Below are 15,942 nucleotides of genomic sequence, written 5' to 3' on the forward strand. Positions count from 1 at the left end.
GTCCTGATGGATTTCCACTATATGCATTCTCAATCATCCAGGTAAGTAAATCTCCAAAAGTTGATTCTGTTCATCTGGATGTAGTGCTTTTTCAGTGGGAGAAAACGTTTCATCACTTATCCAAGTGACTTCTTCAGTCTCAGCTGACTCCAGGTTTCCCCAATCTTATAAACATCCAATCCTATAACATCTCCAAGTTTCTGGCTTCGATCCTCAACCCGCTGGTAGGCAGCTCAGAACACCACATCCAGAACACCTTGGATTTTGTTGAGAAGGTGAGAGATGTCATTATGGAGGCAGATGAAACCATGGTCTCGTATATTGTTAAATCTCTCTTCACTTGCATCTCAGTCACAGAAGCATTGGAGGTAGTTCGTAAGAGATTACAGGATGACCCCAACCTCAGCAACAGGACCACTCTCAGCATCGACCAAGTGTGTTTGCTGTTGGAACTGTGTTTTCATTCCACATATTTCACATACAAGGGTCAGTTCTACAGGCAGGAACATGGGTGTGCCATGGGTTCCCCAGTTTCACCCATCGTGGCCAATTTGCACACGGAAGAAGTGGAAAAGAGGGCTTTGTTATCCTACCCTGGAACACCACCAAGTCATTGGTTCAGGTATGTGGATGACACCTGGATGAAAATAAAATCTCATGACGTACCACAACTCACGGATCACATTAACTTGGTGGACCGACACATCAAATTCACCAGGGAGGATATGAAAAGTGGCAGGTTAGCCTTCTTAGACTGTGAGATTTCCATCAGTAATGGGGAACATCTAAAAGCTGATGTGTACCGTAAACCTACGCATACAGATCAGTATTTAAGGTTTGACTCTCATCATCCACTGGAGCATAAACTGGTTGTCATCAGGACGCCACAACATAGAGCCAACACCATCGCCACAGGCACAGCCGCCAGGGAAGCAGTAGAACAGCACATCAAGAAGGCCCTGAGTAAATGGAGTTATCCCAGCTGGACTTTTGTCAAAGCTGGAAAGGCGCCTAAAGAAAGCTCCAGCTGATCCAGGAGAGAAGGACAACCGCTGACTAAGTGAAAACCTGTAGCGATCCCATATGTGTCAGGAGTATCGGAGCAGTTGAGACGCATTTTTTCTAAACATTGTGTCTCTGTGGCTTTTAAACCCCAAAACACGCTGCGCCAAAAATTGGTTCACCCCAAGGATCTGGTCCCCCGACATAAACAGAGTAACATAGTGTACAATGTTAAGTGCCAGGAGGATTGCCAGGATTTATACATCGGGGAAAGCAAACAACTTCTGGCGAAGCGGATGGCACAACACAGAAGAGCTTCCTCGTCAAGCCAGGATTCTGCAGTCTATTTACACCTACAGGCCAGTGGACATTCTTTCAATGATGAGGATGTACACATCCTGGACAGGGCGGAACGCTGGTTCGAGCAAAGAGTCAAGGAGGCTATTTATGTGAAAAGAGAAAGACCATCTCTGAATCGAGGAGAGGGCCTAAGGATACATCTTTCACCATCTTACAATGCTGTGATTGCAGCCATTCCCCAACTCTCTGTGAATGGTAATCATGGCCATTGATCAGTGGTCTTTGATCAGTGGTTGTTGATCAATGGTCATGAGAATTTGCATAATTATGATGAAGGAACTGACCTCCCAGCCCATTGTTCCTCAGTGGGCTGGTTTCAGGCATTATGCAAATTTACTATTTATAAGATTGGGGAAACCTGCAGTCAGCTGAGACTGAAGAAGTCACTTGAATGAGTGACGAAACATTTCTCCCACTGAAAACGTTACATCCAGATGAACAGAATCAACTTTTGGAGATTTCCACTGTACCATAAAATGTATCTTCATCCTGTGAAGGGACATTTGTTGTTGCTATAAGTCTTTTTAATGGCACTGTAAGCATTTTCTGCGTGTCTATCTTAGGTAACAAAAGGCCATGCATCAGATGTGGTAGGCTTAATCTTGCTCAATGAAAGAAGCTCATTCAACACACCTCTGAGCTACAGTATAGATTTGTGGTAAATGTACTATGAGTAAGTTCAATTTTGAGATTTTGTCAGTTCTTAATGGTTTTGCATTTGCTGTAGTAGGTGCTGGGTGTTAAAGGAAAGATAAACAAAATATGAAACAAATCACTTTATTTATAAGCAATCACAAAACAAACTAGTGTTAATGATGTAATACAAAATTAAGTATGTTATGTGTGATTCTAATTGTCCTTTGTTTCTCTTTGAAATTCCAGTCAAGGGTCAATTATTATTCACTAGTGTTTTTAATTTTTTGTACTTTTAAAATATAACCTTTTTGCTTACTAGTGCTTTTTAAGATGTGGTGCTAGTGATTTCTACCCTGGTTCCTCTGTTTTCATTAGGGATTCCTGGTGGCAGCCACTGTACTCACTGTACTCACTGTTTGTGGTGACCCTTGGTTTTAAAGTTGAATTGTGTGGATTGGAGGCGATCACTGAGTGTTACAGCTGTGGTTGTGTGTGTGGCTTTCTCTCTCTCCCCTTGTCCTCCTCCCTCTGACCACAGGTGTTTCCCCTCATATCATGGGTGCGGTTTATAAAGAGGAAAAGGAGGAGAGCAAATTGAGCTCTTGGGCCATTTGAGGCAATGTGACTCACCCTAACACTTAGTTTGGGTGAGTCATAATTTTAATAGTGCTTCCCACTGTGCTGCATCCTCTGCTTATCATCTTGTTTTCTAACTGAATCCCTAATAGGACCAGTGGATGCATTTCTTTATTAAATTCAGTTTTCAGTTTTCAGTTTTATTTGTCATATGCAAGTTAGCACAGGGTCAACATTGCAATGAAATGTGTTTGACGAGCAGCAGTCACTCAGCAGCATGATACAGTAGGAGAAAATATAATAAAATAAAATAAAATAATAAAAAAACTAGAAAAATAGTAAGGAGCAAAATATTAGAGAGACATGGTAAAAGAGAAAAGATGACTAAATATATATGTATCTAAAAATATAAATATATGTACACTAGTGATTAACTAAGAAAATCTTGAAAAGAAATATGACGGGAGGGCAGATGGGATATTTCACAGGCAGAAAATTACAGTATTGCACTTTTAAATATAAATATCAATAACAATAAAGTGAAGTGACCAGTGCAGATTAAACAGAGTACTTGTGAAGCTGCAGGGTAGCTTCTGAGTGCTGTGTTGTGTGTGTTTAAGTGTTGTGGTTGAGGTGTCGTATGGCTTGGTGGTAAAAACTGTTTTTAAGTCTTGTAGTCCGAGCAGACAGACTCCTGTAACATCTGCCAGATGGTAACAAGGAGAACAGCTGATGTGCTGGGTGGCTGTGGTCCTTGATGATGCTGTGTGCTTTACAGAGGCATCGCTGGAGATAAATATCCTGAATGGCAGGAAGCCTTGTGCCAGTGATGTGCTCTGCTGCCTTCACCACCCTCTGTAGTGATTTACGGCTGCTGGCAGAGCAGCTACCGTACCAAACTGTGATGCAGTTCGTCAGCAAGCTCTCAGTTGCACACCTGTAAAAATTTGAGGTGATGTTGGCATTCATGCTAAACTTCCTCAGCCTCCTCAGGAAGTAAAGCCACTGGCGAGCTTTCCTGATAGCAGTGTCTGTGTGAAGGGTCCAGGAGAAGTCCTTAGTGATGTTGACTCCAAGGAATTTGAAGCTGCTGACCCTTTTGACCTTGACACCGTTGACGTGGATGGGCTGGTGTTCTCTGACTGGTCGTTTCCGGTAGTCCACTATCATCTCTAGTTTTGCTGATGTTGAGAGTCAGGTTATTTTCCAGGCACCACTCGTACAGTGCCATCACCTCCTCTCTATAGGCCGTCTCATCATTGTCTGTGATGAGGCCTATGATGGTTGTGTCATCCGCAAACTTGATGATGATGTTGGACTCTTGTTTAGCAACACAGTCGTGTGTGAACAGGGAATAGGAGGGGGCTAAGCACACAACCCTGTGGTGTACCTGTGTTTAGGATGAGTGATGAGGAGGTGTGCTTACCAACTCTCACCACCTCGGGCCTGTTTGTGAGGAAGTTTAGAATCCATCTGCAGATCGATTGATTTACATTTTTCTGTATAATCAATAAAGTTGCTTGTAACAGTTCTTGTACTCGACATTTTCAACTGTTCGATTTGTTTCTAATGTATTCAACATTTTAGAAATTACGTTTTAAAATAAAAATGGCGATCCTGACTATTACTAATTGTAAAATCCAAATGTGGAAAACAATTTCAGCTGAGCGCTTTGATTCTTCTTAAATCTTTAATTTCTATTTATTTATAGGTAATAAGTTTTTTTTGTTTTAATAATAAAACAGAAAAATTAAATTAAAGAGCACAACAACATTGTGCAACCAACATGTATAGAGATGTTACTGACAAATACAATATATCGAAGGCTGAGTCACAGTTATTTTGTGAAACTGGCTTGGCCAGTAATCTTTCGTTGCACAATATTAGTCTGTGAGTATGTGTATGATCAATAAATAATGAAGACGCAAATGTTTACTTATACTATTGTTGTGTATATATAGTTTAATGTTGATGTAACCTCATGATGGTCATCATCCAGTTCATCACCACAGTAAATTCTTATAACCCGTATAACTCTACATTGTCTGAGGAGTTTGGAAAGAAAAGCGTCTGGACTTCTTTAAGTTGCTTGAAGACGTTTCACCTCTCATCCGAGAAGCTTCTTCAGTTCTATGGTCAAATGGTGGAGAGTCCCAGATTTAAACCCTGTGGGAGTTTTTCCCCCAAGAGGGACAATGGACCCCTGATCATCCTCTACCTAATCACACGAACCAAGGTGTGAAAATGGGTGTAGGTCACAATCAACCAAGCTTTTATGGTGAGCTCATTGTGAAACCTAGCCCCAGCCTATAATGTGATTTTCTGAGGTTAAATGGCCCAGGTTTGAGTGGGCATTAAGGCATCTGGGAAGGGATCTCAGAACTGGCAGTTGGTGTCGTAAGCCACCGCCGCTGTTCAAAGACGGTCATTCACAGTGGACATAGATGGCTTCTTTCACTCCTCTTTGAAGCCACCTGTCTTCTCTGTCCAAAATGTGAACATTGGCATCCTCGAAAGAGTGACCTTTGTCTTTTAGATGCAGATGGACAGCCAAGTTTTGCCCCGTGGAGGTGGCTCTTCTATGTTGTGCCATACGTTCATGAAGTGGCTATTTGGTCTCTCCAATGTAGAGGTCTGGGCATTCCTTGCTACACTGTACACCATACACTACATTGTTAAGTTTGTGTTTAGGAGTTTTATCTTTGGGATGAACCAGTTTTTGTCCGTGTCACGGTTAGCCAGGCAAACCGTGTGGAATTATTAAAGGACCCAAGATGCGGCACAACTGAGGTGAGGAATCAAATCAAATCAAATCAAATCACTTTTATTGTCACATCACATGTGCAGGCACACTGGCACAGCACATGCGAGTGAAATTCTTGTGTGCGAGCCCCACAAGCAACAGAGATGTGCAAACACAACAACACAAACGAGCAAAATACAAGAATGACCAACCTGAAACTAATAAATATATGTACAATATATAATAGTGTATGCATTTCTGGATGTGTATACTAAATATTTTCCTACGTGTGTGTGTGTGTGTGTATACACATTTTTACAAATTAAATAGTAAAAAAAATAAAAATATAATAATAATAATAATAATAATAATAATAATAATAATAATAAAATATACAGAGTTGAATATGTGCAAAACAAGTGGCATTTATATACAGTATGGAGTGCATAATGTTAAAGTTCCAGTAGTGAAGCTGAGGTGTCTATGACGTGTTCAGCAGTCTGATGGCCTGGTGGAAGAAGCTGTCTCTCAGTCTGCTGGTACGGGACCGGATGCTGCAGAACCTCCTTCCTGATGGAAGCAGTCTGAACAGTTTATGGCTGGGGTGACTGGAGTCCTTGATGATCCTCCCCGCTTTCCTCAGGCAGCGCTTCCTGTAGATGTCTTGGAGGGAGGGAAGCTCACCTCCAATTATCCGTTCAGAGCACCGCACTACTCTCTGGAGAGCTTTGCAGTTGTAGGCGGTGCTGTTGCCATACCAGGTGGTGATGCATCCAGTGAGGATGCTCTCAATGGCACAGTGATAGAAGGTCCTGAGGATGCGGGGGCTCATGCTGAATCTTTTCAGTCTCCTGAGAAAGAAGAAGCTCTATTTATGGAGCGTGCACATACAACAAAGGCGAGGGTGTTGAAAACAGAACAGAGAAAACCTAAACTGGGAAAACTAAGCAAAAACAAACCTGAAAACAGAGAGGGGAAGACACAGAAATTGATGCAGAGTGGACACAGAATGCCGGACAGCGATTACGCATTCTGTAATCTCAACTAACAGAGGCAGACACAAGGCTTAAATACACAGAAGGATAACAAGGGAATGAGACACAGAAGGAGGGCACAGCTGGGAGTAATCAGACATGACGGGACAGGGGAAACGTAAACCGAACACACTGAGATCAGACACAGACCTTCAAAGTAAAACAGGAAAAGCACACACACATGCAAAGACACAGACTCAGAGACGCGGGCTTAACACAGAGACCTGACTACACTAGTGGGGAAACAGGCAGGGATGACACCAAACAGAGGGAGCACAGACTAAACACTGGGAAACCAAAACACAAACAGTCATAATACATAAACGTATCAAAGGTAAAAGTACAAAAACCAAAAACACTGGGTCACCGACCCAGGACCGTAACAGTCCGAGTGTGTGGCTGGGTCTGAAGTACACTGGGATGACGTGTTTGGAGAAGACTGTCACGAGTTTTTTTTTTTTTTACACCGGCTACATAGGGGATAACAATGTCCTTGCGTTTGTCTTTCTGATCCTCCCTAGTTGTTGTCTAATCTTCTTTTCTGTGCATCTTTGCTGACTTGGTGAAAGCCCAATTGGGATAGCCACATTTTAAGAGCTTCCTTTACATGTGTGTGTTCTCTCTTTTTCCCTTCAGGCTTAGAGGGGCAAAAAATGTTCCCTCCTACACCCGTTTTCACACCTTGGCTCATGTGATTAGGTAGAAGATCATTAGTAGGGCTGGGTATCATCACTGATTTCTAGAATCGCTTCGATTCTGATTCACAAGGTTCCGATTTGATTTGATCCAGTATTCGATTCCATTTGAATCAGGGAAATTTTGCCACCAACAGTCAGAAATATTATAATTCTGATCACTTATCAGTACATATCCATATTTTTATATCTATAAAAAGAAAGCTGACACTTGCAAGACTTTATCAAGCAGATGCCTTTGTGTCAAAGTAACTGAGGATAAAACACAGAAAAACATGAGATTTTCCTGGCCTGGGCTGTTATAGCAGATAACTTTAAAAATATTCTGCAGTAGATCAAAAATGAAAGAACACCATTAATCAACATGTAGTGACGTAGATTTTGGGTAGGATTTTACGTGCTCATTTTAGTACTGCCCTTTAGAGAGTGGTAAGTGGGACTCTTGCTTTTGTTACAGGATTGTGCCACATTGCTGCCGTCTTGTTTTGTCTTGTTGTAGCCTTGTTGTCATTTTACAAAGGTTTATGGACTGGCCTTGACCGACTCCTGGTTTTATGGTCTTTTACTCGGAATTTTTTGATATTTTAATCATGCTTTTATAAAGAACTGTACCTTACGGTGTATTTGTTTTATTTATATCTCTTTTACTGTTTTCTTTAATGTTTTATGTTTCGTTGCTTTAGTGCAGGTGCGGCTGCTTGTTTTTTTTTTTTTTTTTTGCCTGTCCCGTTTGGCTCTTTTGCCATCAGAATTATTGTCTAAAGGCAAACAAAGATGCCCAACGGATTTACTTTACCAAATTGACCATCCCAGCCTTGCCGTAATGGTCCATTTGATTCACCTTTTATTGTTTATTTTATTTTCACTTACTGAATACGGGACAGACTTGACTGGGGGAAAGAAGGGGAGAAAGAAAGAGGGAAAGAAAAACAGCTGAGAACGGGGGAGAAGGGCAAAAGACAAAAACCAACAGAATGAGCAGAAAAAAAAATACATATATTGATCACCTGGATCACCTGTTGAGAAAGAAAAAAGAAAACAAGCAGAAGAAAACGAGAGTAATAGAATAAACAACATCACAATGATATATGGGAATATGACAGTAAATACTAAATATTAAACATTATTGTGCAGCACATAAGATCAACAGAACACAGTGTGCTTTGAGGTAGGAGCCAAAAAGGGTGTAGTTTGTGGGTGTGATCACCCGTGTGTACACCTGTGTACACCTGTGAGCATGGACGCGCTTGATTTTTAAAAGGTTCCTTCATGTAATGATCTGCTAGAGGGTGTGGGGGGGCCACAGCCCCGTCCTCCAGGGCATGAAGCAGGTATGGAGGAGATCAAAACTCCAGACATCCAGAGGCCCCCAGAACACAAGAGACCAAGGAAGACCAACAGAGGGGCAGCCGCGCCACTGTCCCAGAAAGAGCTGAGGAGAGTCCCAGATGAGGGCTCACTCAGCACCTGCGGAGCAGAAGCCAGGGGGGGTTGCAGTGACGTGCCCGTGAGCTCCGCCGGCAGCCAGCTGTGCCTGAGTGACCGAGCCCCAGGCCGAGAGGCCGGGGGCACCCCACCTCCGAAGTGGCCTGAGCGAGCCCCAGGCTCCAGGCCCCGATAAGCGGCCGCCAAGGAGTGAGCCGGTGTGTACCTGGACGCCCATCCCCGGACACAAAGAACCACCAACGCACCGATATCTGAGGGAGTCCGCCACCGGCAGGGGAAGTGGTGGTAGGGGGAGATAGGCCTCCAAACCTTGGAGGGCCTGAGATGTCCCCAGAGAGGTGGCGTCTGACATCCAACCTGACATATAGACACAGACATACAGGCACACACAGACACAAACATCCATTCCCACCCTCATGCTCTCATATGCACTTACTCCACACTCAACCAACGTGGAGACAGACATAAAGAGACGCTGTACACACAATCACACTCCCCAAGCATACTCTACGAACCGGGTCTAGGTACCCTTGCCCCTGGAGGGGGGAACTGCACCCAGACCCAGGTGGTGTTACCCTTTTCCCTGCGGTGGGGAGAGGCAGACCACCCCGACTCCGCAGCAGCAGGGAGGCCCCACACTCCAGATGCCAGTCGGACGGCCAACTCCTCCTCCTAGCCCCCCCGCTCCAGCAGGCCACAGAGAATGGGGGTGAGAGAAGACTCCAAACCTCCCTCCACCTGCTCATTGTAGTGTTGATGTATGTGTGTTCTAAGGTGCATTTAAAACCCAGGAGGGCATAGAGCTACCTGCCAGAGAGCAGCAGGTAAGCGCAAAGCCCCTCCTGCTAGCCCTCAATGTCTACGTGTATTTAAAATTGAGAGGTGGGCAACGATGCCAGGGGTGAGGTGTACACCCTGATGGTAATTTGGATTCCTATATGTATATGTAATGAGAGTGTGAGTAATGTGAATGTCTAAGTTGTGGGATAAAATTGAGGCAGAGGCAGCCAGAAGGGGACGGGGGTGTGTGGCTGCTTGTTGCACCATTTAGATTGCAGTGTGAGTGACAGTGACAGCTCGTGAACAGCCGTCGTAGCCACTGCGTTGTGTACCTGGATGACCTGTCCAATAAGTATTGGATCAGTGTTCTAGATCAGATGTCTTGACCTTAAAACAGTCTCCCAGCTGACATGGTTTTGGAGCAGATAAACTCCAAAAATGAGAGAAATAATTATTTTATTATTTTCATTTACACAGTATATAACACAATAAGCAATTTCCATGAAACAGAGTTGGATTTAATTCTTCAATTCCCTGATTATCACAAGTTGAGAAAGTTAAAAATTCTGTCATTTTAGCATCAGTCTGCCTCCATGTTACAGTTTGTAGAGTATGATGGACTGTTTGTCACTGAGGTTTTCCTGTTTGCTTTGGGCCAAGTGTTGATAGTTGCATTGTCCAGTAACTTCTTTTAGCTATCTATTTTTATCAAACACCTTTTGTAATACTTATTGCATTGAAGGATACATAACTAGAGCTTGACTACAGAAAAGCAAGAAAGAAAAACAGGAAATCACATGAGGACAAATGCCATGTCCTATCACAAGCAGGCTTCAACACAAGAAGAGAACTTTACTTAAACACAGTCAAATTAAGTCACTTTATTTATAAGCAAGCACATTTAAAAACAACAGCTTCTTTACTGTTTAAAACATAATAAAAGATGACAGTAAAGGAAAACAGAACTTCAAAGAATTAAAAAAACAACAACAGCTAAATAAACCATGTCAGAAGTCAAATTTTAAAATGTACAGACTCAGCATTCAGAGAGATAAAAAAGACACATACTCATGCAAATCCTTTAATATAGAAAACCAGAAATTTCAAACTCAACTGTAAAACTAACCGAGAGGCAAGTGTGGTCTTGGAATCAAAGTCTGTTTTGTATTATTAAGACAAATCACAAAGCCTGCATTGTTTGCCTTACAGTTCTTAATTTTTGCACTCCTCTTATTTGTTCAGGCATGCTAATATTGTATGAATACAAGTTGACCACAGCCAGGCTTTATTTGCATTAAGTGACTTGAATAAACATAAAACCTGGGGATCAAAATGGTTGCTATCAACTTTCACCTTTAACCCAAACTTCAGGCTCTATGTATACTCACATAAAAGGGGTATTTGACTATTGTTGCTCACAAAATGAACAGACTGAATACCGTCTACTTTAGATGGGACATTATAAGAGAAACAGGCGATAGAAATCTATAAAGAAAAAATATAATAGCGAACACAGCACTGGTGATCTGAAGAAGGCAAATTATGCATACTGCAGAAACCTGTCACTTAGCAAATTCAAAGTTAATGCATTAATTTACCACTCAGCAGACTGTGAGTGCTGCTTATCATTTCACCGACTCTTATTAAAATGTTAAACTTTCGACTACATCAAATGATATATAATAAAGTCATTTTGATATACTAATGAAGCACATTCAGGTCAGACATTACACCAAAATGAGGGAAATGTGAAATTCATGTTAGTTTTTGACAAATAAAGTTAATTTTACACATTGAATAATCTCTCTACAAATAGACTATAAGATTTCTTATTCAATATTACAAAAACAGTTACCATCAGTCAGTTACACAATCAATCATTTACTGTATCACCATTTAAAGTCATGCACATTTTTCTCTCACAATGCCACAAATACATTTTGCACTGTTCCTTTATTTAGGCTTAACACTCCTTCCTACATAAGTAATCTTCCTTCATAATACTACTTCATGGAGTTTTGAACCAAACCGTATTCTCTTTTTATGCCACTATAAATTCAACACAGTTTACTTCTGGAAATATCAGCGTCTATTGTGAGGAATCTATTAAGCAGTACAACAATGTCAAGTCATCAAAGGTCTTCATTTAGTATCAGCCAAAGAGACTGAAAACAAGATAGAATCAGGAGTTTGTGAACAGCATGTCAAAGTTGGTGTGAAAAGCTGATTAAACAAGAAGGGACAAATCTATCACCTGCTTTTCATCTTAAATGTGGTAGAAAACTGCTGTATTATCATTTTTGTTTTTAATGTGAATGTTCTTATATCTGGGAAGTATTGATGGAGGAATATGTGCTAAAATCTGAACTTTGAATTTTCTTCTTATTTGGTCTCTGTGATGCTTGACGAATTTCCAGGGCAGCATAACACACATCTTCATCCTGAGATTTCAAAATTGTTGTTAATATAGTATTAGAGTTTGTAAGTAAACAGCAAACCCAAAAAAAAAACCCCCACCTCACTCTGTAACTTAAAATGAAAATTGTAACTGTAACACCAAGATAGTCTGTTAATTACTGCCGCTGGTGATTACCTGCTTTATGTGACTTTGGCTTTCAGTTGTCTTCATGTCATCTTGAGATGTATTATTTTCTACAGAAAACAGAGGAGAGGACAAATTTTACATCAAAGATGGAACATAACAAATACAATAATACAATAAATTGAGGATGGAAATTAAGTACAAAGTTGTTCAGCTGGAACAGATGGAAGTTACAAATACAGCAGGTACCTATTTTTTGGCGAAGCTGGTAAAACAGTACAGAGGATAAAAGAGAGAAGAGAGCGACAATAAAAGGACACAGAGTGAAAAGCAGCTTCCAGCACACGCTACAGTCCTCCTGAGGTTTGTGGATGTCATGACGAGTCACGGTGGAGGCTGTCTCAAACACAAATTGCAATAATTAGTTTGTATAATTTATTTGTATGCATTTTCATGGTTCATGTTTAAAAATACAGATTTTTCCCCATGTGTTAATTGCAATAATATTTTTTTAAATATAGGTGGATACATAAATATAGATCTCAAATGACTAAAAAGAAAAAAAACAACAATTAAATGACCTATATAGTACATGACCACTGGCAATTACATTTAAAAAATAACGACAAATCAGCTCATTTTGTGGATAACTTTAGGCTCTTTTGTTTTAAGTGCCTTAACTTCTTTAATTAAATCATAAACTGAAATTGGTTATTTATCAGGAGCAATTTACAGTATGAATACTAGAGCTAGAATATTCTTTGAACACCCCAAGATGAAGTTATGGAGGCTGTTCTTATTCTGAGTATTCAGATTATATTCTTTGAATGAATTTCACTCAACTTAAGCTATTTCAAACAGAAATAAGATTCAAACACTTACTCAACAGAATCCTGGTTGTGATGTTGCCATATTTGTAAATATATTTCTGAGAAAATGTTGCGTCAATCTCCTTCTGTTCAGTTCCACAGTAGTAGAGACCCTCATCAGAATCAGTAGTGTTCATGATCAACAGGTCATAGGAGTCAGAAGACTGGTTTTCCACTAAATGCAAACGAGGGAATGGATTGAGAATGTCTACTTTGTCCTCAAGGTATGATGGATCATATTTGTAGTTTGTCCTCAGAATGAGTGAAGGCTGGTTCTCATGAGAACAGTTCCTGAACCAAACTATGAAATTGCGGCTTGATTTTCGGCAGTCGCAGTGAAGAGTGATGTTATCGGCGGGTCTGACTCTTAGCACTAACTCTGGTCCAGACAGCTTGCCATGACTACAGAAAACAACTCCTGAAAGACAAACACAAAATCAGATCAAAAACTAAACAATTTCATCAGAACTAACGTTACAATATTGTTCAAACACTCAGAAACTAAATATCGATTATTACACAAAAAGAAAAATATGAAGTGCAAATGCAATCTTTCAGATTTAACTAAATAATATACCTAAGAGAGCAGTGAGAAGAAAAAGCGTCCTGCCCATGTTTGTCGATGACCTGTAGATGTAAGAGAATCAAGTAAGGCTTACTGCCGGATGTTATGAAAGGAGGAGATTTTTCCATTAAAGGAAATGTAAGTTGTGACTGGTTAGTTGAGCGTAACATTCTTTTGTGGTCATGTGTCACTTTCTTTTTGTACTGATGTAAAGAAAAGATAAAGTTTCTTAAAACTACAGCTGACCAACATTTAAACCGGGACAGTTTAAATGTAAACAAGTCAAAATTGTCAGAAAATTTAATCTCACTTATTAACAATACTGATGCATCTGAAAATTTTCTACTTTAGTTGAAAAATCATGTGTTGTCAATCTATAATGTCAAACATCTCAAGGTAACATTGCTCTTAGTTTTTGGGGTGTCTTCTGTCACAATGGGTCATCAGTGTCTAATCACCAAATTGATTAATTTCTCTATCTAAAATCATGTTAAATTCTTACAGATGATCTCTCCTTATTGAAATGAACCTTATGCGTAAGTTCAATAATGAAGACGTGTAATCATTCATCTGACTGCATTCCTGGGTGTTCGGCTCCAAGTCTATTTCATCTCGACCACTTTCCCACGCTGTCAGTCTCAATACTGATATCATTATTCTAGTCCACCCACCTTCTTTGAGGCAGTCAGCCTCTACTCTGCATGGTTTAAATCTGTGCTCGCCATCATTCTCATTTTCAGACTCTCATTCATGTGACTGCGTCTATATCTTTCTTAATTTGCGTGCTAGCTGCCTTTTCAATCATTTTGATTTCAGGCGGTGTCATCCCAAGAATTCAACAATCTGCAAATAAAAATATGTTTAACTTGTTTCTTGCTGTCTTCCCTAGGACATGATTTGAGGGATGGGAAGTTAAAAATAAATAAATAAATAAATAAATAAATAAATAAATAAATCCTCATGCTCATAATTTTACCTGTCAACTGTGCACTGCTGCATCTGTTATCTCCATTAAGAATCAAGACTTGAATTTTCTTTTGTTTTCCGTTTTCAGCTGTTTTCCGTTAGTCTCAGAGGCTCACCGTTGGTTAAATCTCTCCGGCTCTTCCCCTGTTGGCTGATTCTCTGGTTATTGATTCTTCACTAGTTAATCAGAATCAGAATTGTGTTTATTGGCCATGTATATGCGCAGACACATACAAGGAATCTGGTTCCGGTAGATGGTGACTCTCAAACACAGCAATGTAAATCACAACAATATGTAACAAAGATGACAGAAATTAAATGAGGTGAAATTAATACCACAGAATGTACATAAGGTGCAGTTGCAGTCTGGCAGTGGGAGCAGTGTGACAGGTCAGCTGTTTAGGAGGGAGATGGCAAAGGGAAAGAAACTGTTCCTATGTCGGGTGGTCCTGGTCTTCAGGCTTCTATACCGTCTGCCGGAGGGCAGCAGATCAAAAAGTCTGTGTCCAGGGTGTGAGGGGTCTGTGATGATTTTCCCTGCCCATTTCCTGGTTCGTGAAAGGTTCAGGTCCTGGATGAATGGCAGGGGGGCACCGATGATGCCCGTACAGTCTGCTGAAGTCTGCTCCTGTCCTGTTTAGTGGCTGCACCATACCAGACTGTGATGGAGGAGCACAGGACAGACTCAGTGACTGCGGCGTAGAACTGGATTAGCAGCTCCTGTGGAAGACTGTATATGATGTAGGCGACACACACGTCGTTTTTGCTCATGAAAACATTTTATTTATAATAACAATGCGCCGTGACAACTCGTCCCGGTCCCGCTCGACTCTGCCGTCACTATATAGACACACAGAAGGAAAACACTCATGACACAATCGCCACCACCTGTGGCTCACCTGCCTCCCGGTACCACCCCCCTGAGCTCACCGCTCCACCCCTCCCCTGCAGCTATGCCAGGGAAGACACCTCCGCCACACTGTACTTGTATGCAGACTCATCACCATCCTGAATGAGGCCAATGACGGTGGTGTCTTCTGCAAACTTTAAGAGTTTAACAGCCAAGCTCTTGGAGGTGCAGTCATTAGTGTAGAGGGAGAACAATAGCGGTGAGAGGAACATCCTTGAGGGGCACCAATAGAGATTGAAAACGTGATGTAATTTCCAGGTTAAAACCACAAAGGATTGTAGGTGCAAGTGGTACTAGCCCACACGGGCTATTACAAGACAACAGTCACACAGAGATAAACAGAGACCCAAAGAATGGCAAGAAGCAGTTGTATTATTAACTGCCATAATCTGTAGCATGACAGACACGGGAAACCGACGGGTAAAGACAACGATTTTTATTGGATTCCTTCGTGGAAGAAAAATTGTTCCAGTCATGTTTCCAAAGTCACGAAGAGGCGACAGATGGCCTAGATTGCAGCTATTCGAAGACCAAATATAACGTTCCAGAACACTCCAGCTCACGTTAGTCTGCTCCAAGCAATTCCACAAAGGTAAGTTTTTTGTTGTGTTTAACAAGTAATTTATCATAACATAATTGTTGATGCAGGTTACAAATAAGTCTATGCTGCGCTATGCTGCTTTGTTTACTGTGGCTTTGCGGGCTAATGTTTGTTGTGTTTTTTGGCAAACCAGCCTACAAAATGCTGGAATGCAATCCAGACTGGGCACCCTCTATCAACCTGGGTCATACCGAGTTGAAAGCTGCTATCACAGTGA

General features: G+C 41.1%; 1 protein-coding gene across 2 annotated transcripts; it reads right to left on the reverse strand.

The window, feature by feature from the left end:
* Positions 1–10,232: 10,232 nt before the first annotated feature.
* On the reverse strand, positions 10,233–14,961 carry LOC309707641 (uncharacterized protein). 2 transcript variants are annotated; one of them, XM_082535062.1, is made up of 7 exons: positions 14,551–14,961; positions 14,225–14,391; positions 13,261–13,310; positions 12,697–13,101; positions 12,064–12,210; positions 11,866–11,924; positions 10,233–11,713 (listed from the first exon to the last, which is right to left on the reverse strand). In XM_082535062.1, the coding sequence occupies exons 2-7, from the start codon at positions 14,245–14,247 to the stop codon at positions 11,594–11,596; spliced, it is 804 nt and encodes a 267-aa protein (XP_082391188.1). In that variant the 5' UTR covers positions 14,248–14,391; positions 14,551–14,961; the 3' UTR covers positions 10,233–11,593. The 2 variants fall into 2 exon arrangements, with proteins under 2 accessions (XP_082391188.1, XP_082391187.1); XM_082535061.1 differs by having other exon boundaries at positions 14,225–14,961.
* Positions 14,962–15,942: the final 981 nt, after the last annotated feature.

This window comes from Aulonocara stuartgranti, assembly GCF_965226115.1.
Source record: "Aulonocara stuartgranti genome assembly, chromosome: 6".
Taxonomy (NCBI): Eukaryota; Metazoa; Chordata; class Actinopteri; order Cichliformes; family Cichlidae; genus Aulonocara; species Aulonocara stuartgranti.